The 17769-nt window shown below is 39.8% G+C and overlaps 1 protein-coding gene across 12 annotated transcripts in view; it reads right to left on the reverse strand.

The window, feature by feature from the left end:
- Positions 1-17769, reverse strand: part of APEH (acylaminoacyl-peptide hydrolase) — a 34441-nt gene that overhangs the window by 15751 nt on the left and 921 nt on the right. For 10 of the 12 annotated variants that reach the window (XR_010909170.1, XM_060765759.2, XM_060765761.2 and 7 more), the window contains exons 2-12: positions 14072-14198; positions 13261-13348; positions 12343-12418; positions 10306-10445; positions 9257-9394; positions 6791-6882; positions 5809-5849; positions 4068-4189; positions 3402-3462; positions 2283-2377; positions 786-837 (exon numbers count right to left, since the gene is read on the reverse strand). Coding sequence is in view for 11 of the 12 variants with exons in the window: in XM_060765759.2 (XP_060621742.2) it covers positions 786-837; positions 2283-2377; positions 3402-3462; positions 4068-4189; positions 5809-5849; positions 6791-6882; positions 9257-9394; positions 10306-10445; positions 12343-12418; positions 13261-13348; positions 14072-14198 (1032 nt within the window). In the remaining variant the exon portion in view is untranslated. The remainder of the gene's footprint in view (positions 1-785; positions 838-2282; positions 2378-3401; positions 3463-4067; positions 4190-5808; positions 5850-6790; positions 6883-9256; positions 9395-10305; positions 10446-12342; positions 12419-13260; positions 13349-14071; positions 14199-17769) is intronic. The other 2 variants (XM_060765760.2, XM_067463627.1) reach the window with 1 other exon arrangement.

Consider the following 17769-nt stretch of genomic DNA (forward strand, 5'->3'; position numbering starts at 1 on the left):
GCATGTGCAAAAACAAAACCCTCTACGTGAGCTATACGGAGAGATCACAAAAGAAATGGTGAACAGTTGCATTGCAAGTGGGTTACATTGCAAATACAGATGAAAGAGACAATTTTCTTTACTGCTAGATGTGCATTCTTATGCCAGAGTAACACAGTAAAGTAAGAATCAGCTTAGTCAGCTATTAGTATGGAACAGGAGCCTAATTCTGAATGGAACAAAACCAACAATTTTGACTCTATTCTTTGTTCTTCCAGGAACAGCGAGAGAAACAAATGGCTGCAGCTCCTTCAATCCCAGACTGAACAGTAAGTATGGTATGTGTGCGGGAGAAAGGGAGCACTTTACATTTTATGACTCACATGGCTCCCATTTGTTGTTGGCCTTCATTTGCACATGCAAAGGAGTTGCAGAAGAGCACAAGGGATGAATTCCAAAGTAACCATTTGAAATGTACATGAGAAAAATTATAATGGCAACAGTATCATTCTGAGAAGCTGACCATTTCATTATTGGACTAACATTGTAGTTGTAGCAGTGTTGTGAACTTAGAAGAGGATCCTCCATGAGGCAAAGGAACCAGGAGATTGGTGGAAGCCATCTCTTCTCTCATAGGGTCTATTGCAAATATAATAATGTGAAAAGTGAAAGAGCTATGGTAGTTTGTGGCCATTACAGAATACAGAAAAATTGGATATGGAAACACTTATGACTATGTCTTATCTTTGGAAGAGATCTCAGAAAACACAATAGAGCTCCCGCAGTCTACAATCTTTTGACTGTACCTGCTGTAATAGACTTTACACTTCCCATATTGGTATCCACAACTAGCAGCTCCTAGAAGACATGAAAAAATTGCATGAGCATCACATTAGCAGCCCTTTTGGACTGACAGGTAATAAATTAAAACTATAAACAAATAAATAAATGCTTCCATACATAAATCCATTTGCAAAAAAGTCTGCTAAGCTACAGAAACCCAGTAAAACATATTTTGGTATGGATGTTTTTCACATTACCTTCTCTAGCCCAGAGAAAGGGCTGAGCTATACTTGTATGTGAGAGGACAGATAAAGCAGCCCTCCTATCCAGCTCAATTTTAGATTCTTTTCCTCTTCAGACAAACACTTTCTGTGAATCTGTATCTCTTCATTTTATAAATCATTTTAAGTTAAGTACCACTGACTATCCTTCCATAGTTGTGAACATATATCAGATCTCATATATGTGAACATCTTTGCATTATATGCATTAAAGGCCCATCCAGACAGACCCAAAAAGAGGGACCTGTCAGGGTTTTTACCAGGGGTGTCCAAACGAGGTCACCGGTAAAAACAAATTAATTTGGAATAATCTTGGCTATATCGAATTAATTAAATACCCCATTAGACCCAGGCCTTCCTGAAAGGCCCGGGTCTAATGGAGCATTGGCCCTGTGGGGATTCACTCCTGGGTAGTTCCAGGACCAACCAGAACTACTTGGGTAGTGAGTCCCCACAGCCATCTTGCACCTTCTGGACTCCTGGGCTCGCCTCCTCGCTGCTGCCCCCTCCCCCCATGTCCTGGTGCATCATTTCTACGTGCCAGGAAGACTGGAAGACCACCTTAATGGTGGCCCGGTAAATCTTTAAAAAAAATTAAGGGGTTTTTTTTTGGGGGGGGGGGGCTTCAGGGTGGCTGTATGCCATCTTGGTAGTTACCAGGATGGCATCTAGACATTCCCTAAGGAAAGCCCTGGTTTGAGGCAGGGGGGAACTTAAACACACACCAAAGCAGGTGTGGAAGCATCCTAGGACATGGGAAGCCCAGGTTTAGCTAAAAGATTAATCAAGTTACTGTCTCTCAGTGTAGGCTGTTAGTCCCTGAGCTCCTTGAGAGAATATTATTATTATTATTATTATTATTATTATTATTATTTAACTCAGGACAGTTTACAATACAAAAAGACCAACATTCAATGCCCAGACAAATGCAAATTTTTTTTGCAATAATGCAATATAATAGACATAATAATGACAGTGAACTTATTGTATAAAAATGATGTCAAAATGAAAAACAAGATACAAATAATCACATAAAAACAGGTTACACTAATCAAATGTTTAAAAATATACATGTAAACTATGACCAGTTGTTCTGTATTTATATCAAAAAACTCTGGACATTTTAGTATATCTCTCTATGATATAGCTGATATTTAGGAACAGTGATAATGGATCAAAAGTTCTTTGGCTGCCCTGCTTTCACGTAACTCAAAGCCGCTTCTGCAGGATTCAACATACCTTCCTGCTCCTCTGAGGTGTGCTAAGCAGGACTCTGTTGTTGTCAGTAGCCCAACAAAGCAGAGGAAGTGCCCCAGGGTAAATTCCATAAAAACCTTAAAATGGAGAAGACAGCCATGATATACTATAACTCAAAGTTGGGAGCTATGAGTGAAAGGGAAGAGATTTCAAAACATTTCCACATCAAAACGTGATGTGTATAGTTTCCTATTTGACACCATAACTGTCCATTCACTGGGTGAATGAGAGGAGAAACTCACAGGCAAGGAATTCACACATCTCAAAGTTGACTTGTATAGTTGGTAGGAGGGGAGGGGGAAGCCTGACTACAGTTCACTGTTTTCTCTATAGCCATCCCAGCAATATCCTACTCTCATTGATTCATTCAGATAATTCAGTCACAATGGATTGTAAAGCAAAAAGGCCATATTGGATGCTAAAACTCTTAATAACAAGACCATAGATAATTCCTTTAGTTAAATACTAATGGTAGCTCTTGTTTTGAGAATGGAAAGAGACAAAGCATACTTTATAAAGACCCTGAAGAGAAACATACAAAATGTTCATTAAACAAGGCTCATGAGATATCTATTCTGTCCATCAGAGGCTGTTTCAAGTTCTCTGCTAACTGGAATTTCTCTCCTCTGTATGGAATTATTCTAGAAACTGAAAATAAGGATGTGAGAACTCTGACTAGGGGTCCAATCAAAATGTATGAAGCCTCACAGCGAATGCCACTTGAGAGATCTTGTGTCTTCCTTTTTTCAAGAGCCTATAATTCTTGGGAAAGAGAAAAGAAAGGGCTCTTAATCTATTCCATAGTGGCAGGAAGCAACTATACCAACCACCTAGACTCCCTTTGGGTGGAAGGTTGATGGCCTTTCAACACAATTGGGCAAAAATGGCTTCGGACAGACTGATGCCAAGAACTGTGTCCAAGAACTATAGCATATAATCTACCCAGATCACGAGGACAGGTTTTTGGCTTAGTGAGTAGGAAAGGTATCAACAAAAGAGCTAGGGAGTGACAGATTTGTGGATGAACTGAGGTGAAGTAGAAAAGCAATTAGAAAAAGCAATTCTACTTTCAATTATTCACTATCAGAACTTGTTACTTACCATCCGTTGCAGTCCTGACAACATCCACTACTATAGATGTGTGCTTTGTTTGCCAGTTGAGCTAGACAAGAGACAAGACCAAACAAAATGCACAGTGAGCATTTCACCTATCATTTTATGTATCAGTCTCATTTACAGAGCACATTTAAACTACCAATACACAGAAGCTAAAAAACAAAAAACAAAAATTGTTCTTATAACTATTAGTTTTAAATTAAATAGTTGTTAAATATTATTAAGAAACAGCACCAATTGTAGTAAGCATTATTTCTGTCTTGTGTTCTCCTTTCGGTGAAAGGGAAGAACACAAGCCAGAAATAATGCTTACTACATATAAGAATGTATGTACACATATAAGGATAAATCTACATATATGTGGTAAGCATTGTTTGATATCTTGATTGTCTACCAAGTTGTACCTAAAAACGGGGGAGGGAGAGAGCAACATGTAGGTTTACGTTTCTTTGATTTGCTGCCTTGGCCCTAAAACAGAGGAGTCGATGTTGTGGCACTCTTGATGTTTGAGTCTCCAACTCCCAGAAGTCCTAAGCATGCTTGTGCAATGGCCAGGAATTCTGGGAGATGAAGTCCAAGACACGCGGAAGGCCACAAGTTTGATATCACTGCCCTAAAGGAAGGAAGAGAAAATCCTCTCAAGGCACTCACCATCTTTAGTTTCAGGCAATGACGATGAGGCCCAAATACTGGTCCCTCCAAGTATATCAGGCGGGTTCCGTCTGGGCTGAGACGAGGAGAGGAGACAGCCTGATCATCCAAGGAAAGCAGTTCTGCAAACCCAATAATGAGACTGAATCAGAGGTACAGACATGTCTAAGCAAAGTTACAATCATGGAGATCATGAGAACTTCCTAATCCTCATTACTAGGATGGGGCATTTCTAGATTTGTTGTAGAGCTAGACTTAGAATATATGCTATCTGCAATATTGTCACTTGAACAGTTGTAAAAAAAATCCTGATCATAATTATTTAAATATATATTATTTTACAAAGAGAAAATCACAAAAGAAACAAATCTCTTGATTTCTGCTATTTAGTGGGAGATTTTTGTCCCAGTTTGTGCCCCCTCACTTTTTTTTTGCAAGAACTATGATGTGGAGAACATTTATGTTGTGTCATTGGTTGTTCCAGCAAGTTCAAAAAAGTCAAAATTTCTTTCGAGGCAAGACAGGATGATGCTAGAATTCTCCTTGGGGCCAGGAAATGTCCCACATAAGATTAATCTTGAGGAAGCAATCAGTATGAAGCTCCCAACTCATGAGTTCAGGATACAAATGGCTTGGTCCTCTTCAAGAAACCCAAACAACTGCTTTTCCATGGTTTCTTATGGCAATATATTCCCTAACTGATATTTTGAAAAAACAAAACATGTGGGCAAGAAGAAACATGAACACTCAGGGCGGATCACAGTACACATACACGGCAAACATTCAGTGCCACTTTGTATAGACAATACACAGAAAGAACAGAACAGAAGAAGGTGCCATGGAAGGTTGGGCTTGAGTCCAAGGGGTGCTGTTGCTCCATCCTCTATGATGAAGAGCCGTCAGGACTTTCTCCTTCCTTTTGGTCACCCAGCATTCTCTGATCTTCCTTCTTTGTGGCGTCGTAAAACACCTCCCCCACTTTTTTAGCGGTATCTAATTTCTCTAATCACAGCTAAAGATGTTTTTGAATTGTTTAGATAAACAATGAGCTAGGGCTGACAGTTGACCGCTCACGCCAACCCGGGGCTTCGAACTTGCAACCTTTTGGTTGATAGATCTTATAATTGCTGATGATTTACCAGCTGTGCTAAACCTCTAGCCCCTTGAGTCCTTGAGTCCCCTTCAGGGTGAGAAGGGTGGAATATAAATAAAGTGTTGTTGTTGTTGTTGTTATTGTTGTTATGGCTGAGAAGGCATGCACATCTTTGGAATACCACATGTGTTTAAGAATATCTATGCGCCTGAAGCCATATTGTCTAAAATTTTGCTACTTACTGTTCAGACTTCAAGGGATCCCTCTCTGGTCATTTGATTTTGTATACTTTTTGAAAAAAATGCATGAAAAATATATCCGAAGTGGCCACTGGAAGACTTCACAATCACACAGAAGATATATCTTAAAGGCTTTAATGGTTGCATAAGATAAAGAATTTGTAAGTCTCTTTTCTTCTGCAGTACTATAGCAGTAAAAGTTACACCAATTGACCTTTTTTTTTTTGTTACAGCCAACATAGTACAGAATCTGTGGCATTTATTTGAAAGTCATAGGTGTTATTTTGCATTTTTGTGGCACTCTTGGTTTTATGTATCTGAGGTGCATTCAGTCATTCACATAGAAAGGAACTGCAAAACATGGAGGAGCAAGCAGCAAACAAACAGGCCATCCCTGAGGTTGACTTACCACAGCTCTTTTCAGTAAGATCCAAGAGAAACAAGGCTGACCTATAGCAGGAAGATGGGAATGGTAGGACATCTCCAAAAGGGAACATGTATTTTACCTTCACCAATCATCACACTATAAATATATTACTACAGGACATTTCATACAGTGCAAAGAACCATTAATGATGCAGTAAGACAGCCATCTTTAAAAATCTGAAGGACTGTCATGTGAGAAATGGAGCGAAGTTGTTTGCTACTCCTCCAGGGAGCTCAAGTTAATGGATTTATTGAAAGCCAACCAAATCAGATTTTTTTTTCTAAACATGAGGAAGAAATTTCTGGCAGTAAGAGTCATTTCACAGAGGAATGGATTATATCAAAATATGGGAGACTGTAAGAGATTTTAAAGCAGAGATTGGACGGTTATTCATCAGAGATGCCTCCATTGTAGAGGCTTGGCTGGATGACTTGTGGGGTCCCTTCCTTCTGTTTAATTCCTGGGTTAACAGAACACGATGCTGGGAGAATGGAAGCCTACAATTCCCTCTTTATTACACAGTGATTTAGAGAAGCCTACAGGACTAATTGTTTATATTTTCTTCCTCAGAACAAACTACCATGGGGAAGCTTAATTAAGGGATTCATTAAGGAAATCTCGGTTTGGTACCTATCAGTTATTCTTAGCATTCATAAGTTGAAGATGGTGTAGTTACTCATTGGACTACTTTCAAATCTTTGATCATTATGTTTACATAACTAATCTTCAATAATGACAATGAATTTCAGGAGTAATCACAAACTGAGATCTCATTTGATTTTAAGATATAGGTTCCCCCCATTTCAGTCTGCCCTAAAGCTGACTGAAATTTTGCCTTTGAATTTTCCTTGAAGCAATGGCTGGTAGAATGCAGTCAAATTGCTCTTTTATTTTATTTTATTTTATTTTATTCTTGCTTTACTCCAATATGAGATCTAAAGTGGGTCAATGAGACTTTACTTACCTTCTATTGGAGCAGGCACTCAACCCCAATCTGAAGGGCTCATGCCACCAGCCTACAAACACTATACCCTTGTTGTCTGGGGACCAAAGGGCCTGGTTGGAGAAGCAAAAGCAAAATATTAGTCAGTAGCATTGGGGTTTGATGATACATGATCTGTAAAATACAACTGCAGCTAATAAAATTATTCCACAAAACCCTCTGTTAAGAGCTCTTTTAGCTTTTAAGACTGCTGTCTGACAGAAATTCCCCAAGAACTACACCCCACAGGCTGCTTCCTAATTAGAAGCATTTGGAAATAGCCTAGAAGGCAGGAAGGTAGAAAACTACACTAAGTAAGGCTATCTATCTATTTATCACCTCCAGCAGGTTCCAGCCTGCAGTAACTTCATGGATTCACATGCACGTCATAGTAAGAACCAAAGGATTAAAACCGCAAAATGATCTCCATAGAGCAGGGAAGCCACCTGGTGGCTTGCTACCCATCATGTGGCTCCTAGGACCACATAAGTGTCAAAGAACTGTCCCAAAATGGTACATTCTGCCCAATATTATTTTACGTTCAGAGTAGGCCTTTTTCTAAAACAGGGAATGGCTTTTGGCTACTTTCTGTTGTTAAAAAAAGGGTTCCTGACATGCTCAAAGGTGAAAAGAAAGATGCACAACATATATTTTAGGGATGTGCGAAGCATGAATCAGTGAAGGCTAGACATAGTAAAACAAGAAGTGGAATATATAAATATTGCAAGACGTAGGATAAGCAAACCAAAGTGGAAAGGAATAGGATATTAGCCACATAATTACATAGTGTCTTATTCAGTAGAAGAGATAAAATTGCTGTTGTTGTTGATGTTGTCTTAAATGGAATGGAATCAATAGTGATGAAGAATGTAGCAAAAGCAGTCAAAGGATGTAATGGTAAGTCTGATTGATTATAGAATCATAGAATTGTAGAGTTGGAAGAGACCTCATAGGCCATCCAGTCCAACCCTCTGCCAAGAAGAAGGAAAATCGCATCATTAATATCAATAAGACTTCAGGGGAAAATTTTAATAACCACAATCCAAGTTTATGCAGAAGAAGAGACAGAAGAAGAAATTGAAAGATTTTGTGATAGAGCCAGGAGGAAAATACAACCTGAATAATATCACCATAAGTTTTAAATATAATATAAAAATAGATTTGCACTACTAAGCCTAATTGACTGAGGGTCATAAGAACTCTAGACTGATGCCAGGAACACTGTCAGGGAGGACTGCAAAAAGATAAGAGATGAAATAGATAGCAGTCAGCACTCAAGGGATTATACTGCAAACAAACATTAGATAATGGAGCACATCAAAGTATATCAGAAGAAAATCATCCTGTGCTTTTAAAATCATAGCAAAGTCTTTGTTGAAAAGCTATGGGCTGCTCTTTGATTGCCCTGATGCATAAAGAGGCCGCTGTTGGGACAAAATATGGAGAAACAGAATGTTTTTCAATGAGAAAGGTTCTATAAATAGCATGAACTGATGAAAAGACAAATAAATGGAGACAATCAACTCTGAAATTTATCTAGAAGTCAAGATGACTAAATTGAGACTAGAAGGGGAGGGGAGGAAAAAAATTCACCATCCTTAGGAAATCTGGACACCCACTCCAGAAAGGGATGTGCTTTTTAGGATATATGTGGACTTCAACCCGGGTGCAACCGTGTTTTTAAAATGTGATTGCTCCCGGGTTAAAGGGTTGTGTGGAACTGCCCTGAGTCTGCAAGATCTAAGCAGGACTGTGACAGAGTGAGCTGGAGGTCTCTTGTTCACAGGACTGTCATAACTCAAAATCGACTTGACAGCAGTTAACAACAACAGGCGTTGCATCTTTCATTTATAACCATCCTGTATTTTCTTGATGTTACTTCATTTTTTTCCGACTGAAAATCCATAAGGGAAGAATGACAGAATACCTGCACAATATCTTCTGACTGTGAGAGTGAGCAACTGTCTGTAAGCACCTAGTGTGAATGTTCACATATATGTAGTGTGTTAATGTGACATCTTCTGCGGAGCAGAATGCTAGCTGCAGTACTGTATGTGAAAATGTGCTATCTAATTTCACCTGTAGATGGCAGCCTTTAATCTGTTTGGTTTAGAGAGCAAAGCTTCATTCGCTCAGCTAGAGACAGTTGAAAATTGACTGCCTATTCAAAGGTCAAGGCTCAAAGGCAGATACTTTGTGCTTGCAAAAATGTTTGCAAAAATGCGCATGAGAAGTATAGACCAATATCTAGGACCTGGGACCCTCCCACTGTGCCCTTTAAGCACTCTTTTGTAAAGCAAAACATAATTCAAGACCAGCAAAAGTGGGTCATAGCCTTCTTTCTCTTTACTGTTTTAATCCTTCTTCTCTCAGTTACTCCGAAATGCCTTTGATCTCTTCCAACTGCAGTTAATGTACGGCTATCATTCCATTCTGCATTGTACTAACCTGCCCTGGGGAGATATACTCTGGGATGCCATCCAGTATTGAAACTTCACTGGTTTCGGTGTTCAGCACACACATGATTGGGATGCTCTTGTCACTTAGTGCCTCTCCCCAATTATCATAGTACCCAAACTGCTCCTGCTAAGACAAAATCAGAGGTATAAGTACTGAATGCACCCTACTCTGAAAATCTGCATTCTCCATGAAAAGAAAAGGAGGCCAAGTGCACTCAGCAGGACTTGTTGCAGTCAACCGGGCAATTTTTCAGATGAAGAAAGGTTAAATGGTTTGCTTCTAACGTCTGCATCTAAAAGCTGCAAACTGTTCAATATGACCCCAACAGGTTCCCATACAACAGGGATACTGAAATACTTCTGCACAAGAAGTTTATGCATCTATAAAAAGACATTTAATGCAAACTGGCTCCAAAGGAAGGCCTCACTAATTTTATGCTGTTTTGGATTCACAGCACCCAAAATGGTACTAGGCGTACAATGTAAGGAGGCCCTCTGTCTTTCTAGGTTTTTATTATGATGAGGGAATCTGGCACTGAAGACACATCCCTTAGCTTTAGAGGGTTTTCTTGAAGCCTCAAGGCTCTCAAGTGCTTTGGCAGAATCATGTTTGAGTGGGTGCACCAAAATGTACCATCACCCAGCAGCCCACACGGGTGACTCTTTAAAAACAGAACAGGAGGCCTTGGGGAAATCAGTATTCAACATATAAATACTTTTGTTATCTTCGTGTGGTCCTGTATTAGACACAGGGCCATAATATTGTAAACACAGTCAGCCTGAATGTTCTAGGCAGGGCATTTTATTTTATTGCTGCAGGGCATTTTGCCTAATTTTATGGAAATGGCTTCCTAATTTAGCTTCTTCGGTATTTTAACTTTTTTGCTCAATTTATACAAAAAACACATATATCTGCTCTGGGAACTGTTGTAGACTATATAATTTTGGCCTCACTCCCAGATTAATAGCAGAAAGACAAAGATTGCCAAGCACCTGGCACAGAGCAGATATTTAAATGATATTTCATTAAGGAAATACCTCTCCTGCTTCACTTGGCTTCTCTGTTTTTTTGGAGGACCCCTCTTGAGGAAAAAGAGGGTGCTTTTTTGGTCGCCTTCTCTCTGCTACATACAAGATCTTTTTTTCTGTGCTAGACCAAGCAAGACATCCAAAATGACCTGATGGCAGAAGGACAGAAGGAAAAATATCACTGATCAGTTACATCTGGCTTCAGTATTTCATGTACAGTTGGCCCTCCAGGCACACAGAATATGGATCCAGACTCAACCACCTGAGGCTTGAATATATTCCAAAAACCAAAAATTGATTTTGCCATTTTACTATGCCACGATATTTAATGGACTTCAGCATCCACGGATTTTGGTATCCATGGAGGGTCCTACAACCAAACCCCAGTAACTATCAAAAGCCCATTGTATTCATTTCTGAAATTAATTAATTCATTAAAAAATAAATTCATTAGATATAATTTTCCAAGTTCTGGACAATCTGTAACTACATTGTTACCAGCAGAATCTAATCAGGGAGGACAATTGTGACCACAACAACCATGGATAACCAAGTGACTGGCTGATTCAAGGGAATGAGACACTGATATGGAGGGTGAGGGAAGGAGCAAAGTGCAGTTACAAGTGGCCCCCAGAGATGTCTTTTGTGGCCTTCATCACCTCCAAAATCCCCAGACCAACCTTGTTCCAGTGAAAAAAAAGAGGGCAAACTACTACTCCTAGAGACCTTCAGTAGAAACATTTTACCTTTAATGTTTAATTTATAATCCAGTTTTCTCCCAGACTGGAAACCAAGGGGTTTTTCAAAACCAATAAATGAAAAACATTTGCCATAAAATGTTGGAGATGTAAAGTACAGGTACCTTTTTTCATGCCTGGTGGATCTGTAAGTTGGTACAAACTTTTTGGGGAAAAGTGATTAAAGAAACAAATAATATGATCACTAAAAAGGTTAGTGAAAATCCAGAGATGTGCCCCTTAGGACTATTTGGTGACTATTTTGTTAGGACTATTGTTGCAGTGATAATAATAATAGCAAAGCCTTGGAAAGGAGAAAAAGAGCTATAGGACTGGAGAGAAAAATTATTAGAATATATCCAAATTGCCAAGCTATCCAATGGCATACGGGGAGGAAGCAATGAAGATTTTGTTAAGAAAATGAGGCTTGCATTTCGATATCTAGAAAAGAAGACAAAAATAGTCACAAGAGGAATTTATTATTGTAGGATAAGGGTAGGCTTTCTTTGAGACATTAGTTTCATACTGAGTGATGCCAGAAGTCACGGGTGGTGGTTCATGGGTGAGGAGTTTTGGGGGAATTGCATACCTGCAATATGTGTATTATACTGTTTTAAATGTTTTTTCTCAAGTTCTGTATAGTATTAATTCACTTAATAAAAGCATTTTAAATGAAAAGACAGCAATATGAAACATCTCTCTTTTTTTCCCCTATGGAACCTTCTCTACTGTTATTTCATTGGCCAATCCAGTACCCCCTTCAAGATATAGAATACTAGTAGGCATAGTCACATGAAAATATAGTAGCAAGAACAGCAAGCAGGTTGTTACTTCAGAGCCAACTGATATTCAGTCAATGTTTGAGATAGCACTTAATGACTAAACGCATACAAGACAGTCAATGCAAGCCTTTCCTTGTTTGTTCAGCACCTGATTTAGTGGAATTTGTATCCAAACAAATTAATAGAGAATGGCAGCCTGTTTGCAACAGTAGAACTCCATGAGCCTAAAGCTCACCCAGGAATGAGAAGGTTAGAAGAATCTCAGCCTAGGCTTGTAACTAATACTGCAAAGCTTGGGTTGCTCCCAGATTGCCAGCATGCAGCGACATTCAGGCATGCCTTCCAGAAAAAAAAACACAAACACTTTCACAGATCTCAAAGGGCAAGGTAAAGACAAGTAACACAGTCTTTTTTGACACAGGGAAGAAGATGCCAGTAGGCTCTTAGTCATATGCTACATTGGTAGACAACAGAGCAGAGTGAGCATGATTAGCACTGTCTGCGGGGATCATAGCGACTGCTTTTACCATCTGTGTATACTTTGCCATGTTTATCCAGTGCCGTGAGATTGATGTGTTGCACTTTCCCACTGTTGCTCCAGACCTGTTGGGATATGGATAATCATAAATTGCCAAAAAGACATATAAATAAGCCCAAGAATAAAACAAGACCAGACCTTCCTGGAGCCAAGGTGACTAAATTGAGGCTATCATATTTTGGACATACCATGACACAACATGGTTCCTTGGAAAGCACGATAATGCTTAGTAAAGTGGAAGGCGATAGCTAAAGTTGAAGAAACCAATACAAGTGGATTGGCTCAACCAAGAAGCCATCAACACATAGAGCAGTTAATCTCTTACAGATCTATAATTCATACAGTTAACATGTCAGAAATGGACAATGCTTACTCCTTTTATGATCTCCCCACAGGCTCCACACACATACTCCAAAGGAAGTCCAAATACCTCCATTATCATTCACAATATTGTAACAGGAGGTGAAGGCCAATCTCTTCTGGCACTATTTTGAAAATGAGTGTGAGTGAAAACAGGCATTTTCTCTGCAGGCCTCTCACCTTCACAGAAAGTGAAGGTGAGTCTTCTTCTGTTGCCATTTTGAAAGTGAATGCAGAAGTACTACACTCACTTTCAAAAAACCGATATACTTCGGTATTATGGGATTCTGTATTGGTGGGGTAGAGATATCTAGGGGATTTGTGGGTTCTCAAGAAAGACAAAAGTTTGTCAACTTTGCCAACTCCTGCTCTAGACTAAAGGTGGTAATTGTGTGACCCTCCAGATGTTGCTGAACTCTGACTCCAAGAACATCTAGCTAGGAAAAAAATGGTGAGGGATGCTGGGGACTGTGGTTCAACATCATTTGAGGGGCCACACCATCTCCACCCATGCTCTGGACAATATGGATAAAATACGCTATTTTACCTCCAGCACTTCTTGTTTCTGTCCCTTCTCAAAATGGTGAGTCAGAATAGCCTTATGCTTTCCAGTGGGTGACATTTTGATCATCAGCCTGCAGCACAAGAGACAGGAGGGGACAGCATAAGCAGCAAAGCTGACTCCAATGTATCTGTTTTATCTCGCCTGAGTTTTTAATCTGCTTTTAATCAGCTTTTCTTTTATCCATTACATGTAGCTTGCCCATGTTATTGTGATTGTGCTTATTGTAATCTTATATTGCTATGTTTTCATTTGTTTTATGTAATTGTGTTATTATTGTTCATTATTTGCATTTTTGGTTTTATTTTATGTAATTGTTGTTTTGGGCTTGGCCTCATGTAAGCCGCACCAAGTCCCCATTGGTGAGATGGTGGCGGGGTACAAATAAAGATTATTATTATTACTATTACTATTATTATTATTATTATCTTTACATGAAAAGATAACCAAAAGCCTAATACTTTAACCCTCTCAGGGAAAATCTTCCAATCAAGGAAGAGGATGAAAACTAAAGTTTGACCCACATGTAGTTCTGTGACCATTCCCAACTCTGGCTTAAAGATTACAACTTGTGTGTCTGTGAAAGCTTTTTGCCCAGAGAGGCACAACATGCAAACGTGTGCACATGAATCTAACAGATGTCACCTCCAAGTATCCTTCTTATAAGGCCCATCCTTATATGTGACAGGTTAATCACACACACAAAGACCTCGCTCCCCAAGAATCCCAGACAAACTTGGCTCGAATTTCTCATGTATCATTACACATATTGGGGACAACTGGATGTTCTACATACTGATTTTGGATCTCAGTTGGCAAACCGAAAGGAGTGACTGAGACAACCGCTTTGCCATCATAATGAAGGATATACTGGCGCCTGAACTGCAGCAGCTGACAGCGCTCAAGATCAGGTTGGCACCATTCTGCAGAAAGGAAGAAGATAAAATGAGAAAACATATGCAGATTGAGTTTCTGAGTCAGGAAATTCCCACCTATATATTGCAGTCTGTGATTGTATAGACTGATAGTGATCTATGTGTAAATGTGGAGAAAAGTCACACAGTTAAGAAAGCAAAAAAGGCCAGTGATTGTAATTGAAAGCACATGAATAGGTTTATCGCAGTTCAGACACAGAAGATGAGCACTACAAGGAACATCTGATCTGAGGGGGAAATTGATTTACATAAAATGTATTATGTTAGAGTTAATGAGGTGGGAGAGAACAATTAATTCTGTTAAAGATAAGCATGCATTCTATATTTATAGAGTGTAGCTCATCAGAAATGAAGCGGCAAGCAAATAGCACACTTAAGAATTCTGGAAGCCTTTACTTCCAAGCAGTATACTTCTTTGCTGATATTGTACATACTGACACACATATGCATGCACATACATGCACTTAGTAGTTACACATGTATTTAGGGGTCAATCTCTTCTTATGTCTGAAATTCAGTATTGGTTAGCAAGGTTTTTAAAGTAACAAAATGTGGTGAAATGTAGGTTAGAGACCATGGGACTGCTAGATGGATGCGTAGTTGGTTGACAGTTTGAATCTAAAGAGTGCTCATCAGTGCTTCCTGGTCATCCTTAAGAAAGTGACTCTGGATTCTGGCTTGGGACCATTAATTATTATAATGGACTTATATCAAGGAATAGAGGGTGCACTAACAAATTTGCAAGGGACACAAGACTTACAAGGTATTACAATAGTCTCTGAGTCAAAAATGACCTGACTGGATTGGAGAATATGACCAAAATTAACAAAATGAATGTCAACAGGAAGAAATGCAAGGTTTATCCAAGCAAAATATTCACATGCACAATTATAGGATGAGTGGTTGGGTGGTGCCTGGCTTGATAGCAGTACACGTAAAAGAGGTTTAGGGGTCTCAATAGACTACAAGTTAAATATAAGTCAACACTATGATGACATAGTAAAAAAACAAGCAAAGCCAATGAGATTCTATACTATATGATGATGATGATGATTTATATCCCACTTTTGGAACATTGAAATACAATTTAAAACATACAAATATACAAATATCATCAGAACTCATTTCCAGATTGTGAGGAAAAGCAGAAAAAGATCCCTCTTATCTGCTTCAATCATATCTCCCCTAGAGTTGTGCATTCAGTTCTTGATACCATAATTTAAGGAGGTTGTGGACATGTTGCAAAATGTCTAGAGAGTGATCAGGCTGACAAAGTGCCTAGAAGCCAACTTCTATGGCAAATTGTTAAGGGAGGCCCCTTTCACACAGCTGAATAAAATCCCACATTATCTGCTTTGAAATGAAATATATGGCGGCGTGGACTCAGATAACTCAGTTCCAAGCAGATGTTGTGAGATTTTCTGTCTTGATATTCTGGGTTATATGACTGTGTGGAAGAGCCCGGAGTCAAGTATGCTTCCCTGGAGAAGAAAATATTGAGACGACATGTGACAGTCAGCTTGAAATATCTGATGGGCTGTTTTGGAGAAAACAGACCAAGTTTGTTTTCTGCTGCCCCAGAGGATAGGATCCAAATCAATAGATTGTAATTAGCAGAAAAGAGATCTGCATGAAACATTAGGAAAGGAAAAGCTGCTCAACAGTGGAACAAACTACACTGGATAGAGGAGGTCACATTCTCTTTGAAGACGTTTAAACAAGGATTGGGCACATGGAGATCAAAAATACTTCACATTTCTTATGGATTTCCTGCACTGCCAACAGTGGAATAGATTATTCATAAGATCCTTCCAACTTGGCAGTTCTTTGTTGTGGTATTTTGTTAAGTCATTTCCAAACCCTGGTGACCCTAAGATAGGTAGGGGCAAACCCAGGCCTGGGGGCTGGATGTGGCCCCTTGGGCTCTTTTCACAGGCCCTCCTCTGTCTCACCATCCTATTCTTCCTTCTCTCCCTCCCTCCCTTCCTTACCTCCCTCTGTCTCCCTCCCTCTTCCCTTCCACCCTTTCGTCCTTCCTTCCCTCTTTCCTTCCTCCTTCCCTCTCTCCCTCCTTCCCTTTTGTCTTTCTTTTCTTCTCTCTTTCTTCCCTCCTTCCCTCTCTCCCTCCTTCCCTTTTGTCTTTCCTTCTTTTTCTCTTTCCTTCCTCCTTCCCTCTCTCCCCCTTTTCCTTCCTTCCTTCCTTCCTTCCTTCCTTCCCTTTTGTCTTTCTTTCCTTCTCTCTTCCCTCCCTCCCTCCCTTCCATAAATCCCCCCTTCCTTCCTTCTCTTTTTCCTTCCTCCTTGGGTATGTTTAGCTGGGAAAAGGGATGGTTGAGAGGAAACATGAAAACCATGTTTCCAGATTTCATTGAAGAGGAGGGGGAAAACTGACTTTCTGCTTCTCTAGAGAGCAGGGTACAAGGGAGCAATGGGTTCGAATGCAAGGAAAGAGATTTGACTGAAAAGATTAGGAAGAAGTTCCTGGAGAGTGCCATAGGCTGCCTGGGAGTGCGGTGGCGTCTCCTTCTCTGGACGCTTTTACACAGAGGCTGTCTATTGAGAGTGCTTTGACTGTAGCTTCCTGCATGACAGGGGGTTGGGCTGGATGGCCCTTGGGAGTCTCTTCCAGCTCTAGGATTCTATATCAGGAGCAGGCAATATGGGGTTTCATGGATACACTATTTCTCTCCTGTCCACCATCTCATCCTGACCAATGCTAACTTTTTTGGGATCCAAACGTTTCCTGTCTTTCCTTCATTTTCTCCTGACCTTTAGGAAACAAGTGAAGTCTTGGTTGTGGAACAAGGCATTTGCAGAGTGATGGGCTAAGGTATTGACCACAATGTGCGGACTAAGTTGGACGTTGTTTTTATCCTGGAGAATGTTTTATTATGCTTTTTATCTCATATGTATTTTTGACTTATTGTTTATATATGATGTTTTTAAGGTTTGTTTGTGAGCATTGAATACTTGCTGCTTGCTGGTCTGAGTCCCTCTACAGAGGTAGAGAAGATCGGGATATAAATGTTTTAAATAAATATATACTTTATTTAAATAGAAAAGTTTTAAATAAATAAATAATTTCTACCTCTGAAGAGAAAAGGAAGGGGGGAGGAAGGCCAGGGAGGGGACTTGGGGAGAAACCCCTTCCTCCTTGCCCGCCTGCCCTACTCTAGCATTGCGGGCCCCCAAGTCAGAAAGTTTTCCCATGCTTGCCCTAAGACAACCATGTCATAGGGTTTCCTTGGCAAGATTGGGTTACAAATGCCATTTCCTAATTGGTTCTATCATAAAAAACACGGAAAAGGTGGATTAAAATGCAAAAAACAAAAACACCCCCCCCCCCAAAAAAAAACAAAAACCAGAACCCGTTTTGCTATAGTTTTTTTTTTTTTTTAAGAATATCTCATAGAGCAGTGTTTGTCAACCTGTGGGTCCCTAAGTGTCTTGGCCTACAACTCTCAGAAATCCCAGCCAGCTTACCAGCTGTTAGCATTTCTGGGCGTTGAAGGCCAAAACATCTGGGGACCCACAGGCTAAGAACCACTGGGAAAGAGTT

Source organism: Anolis sagrei, chromosome 2 (genome assembly GCF_037176765.1).
Source record: "Anolis sagrei isolate rAnoSag1 chromosome 2, rAnoSag1.mat, whole genome shotgun sequence".
In the NCBI taxonomy this organism is placed as follows: Eukaryota; Metazoa; Chordata; class Lepidosauria; order Squamata; family Dactyloidae; genus Anolis; species Anolis sagrei.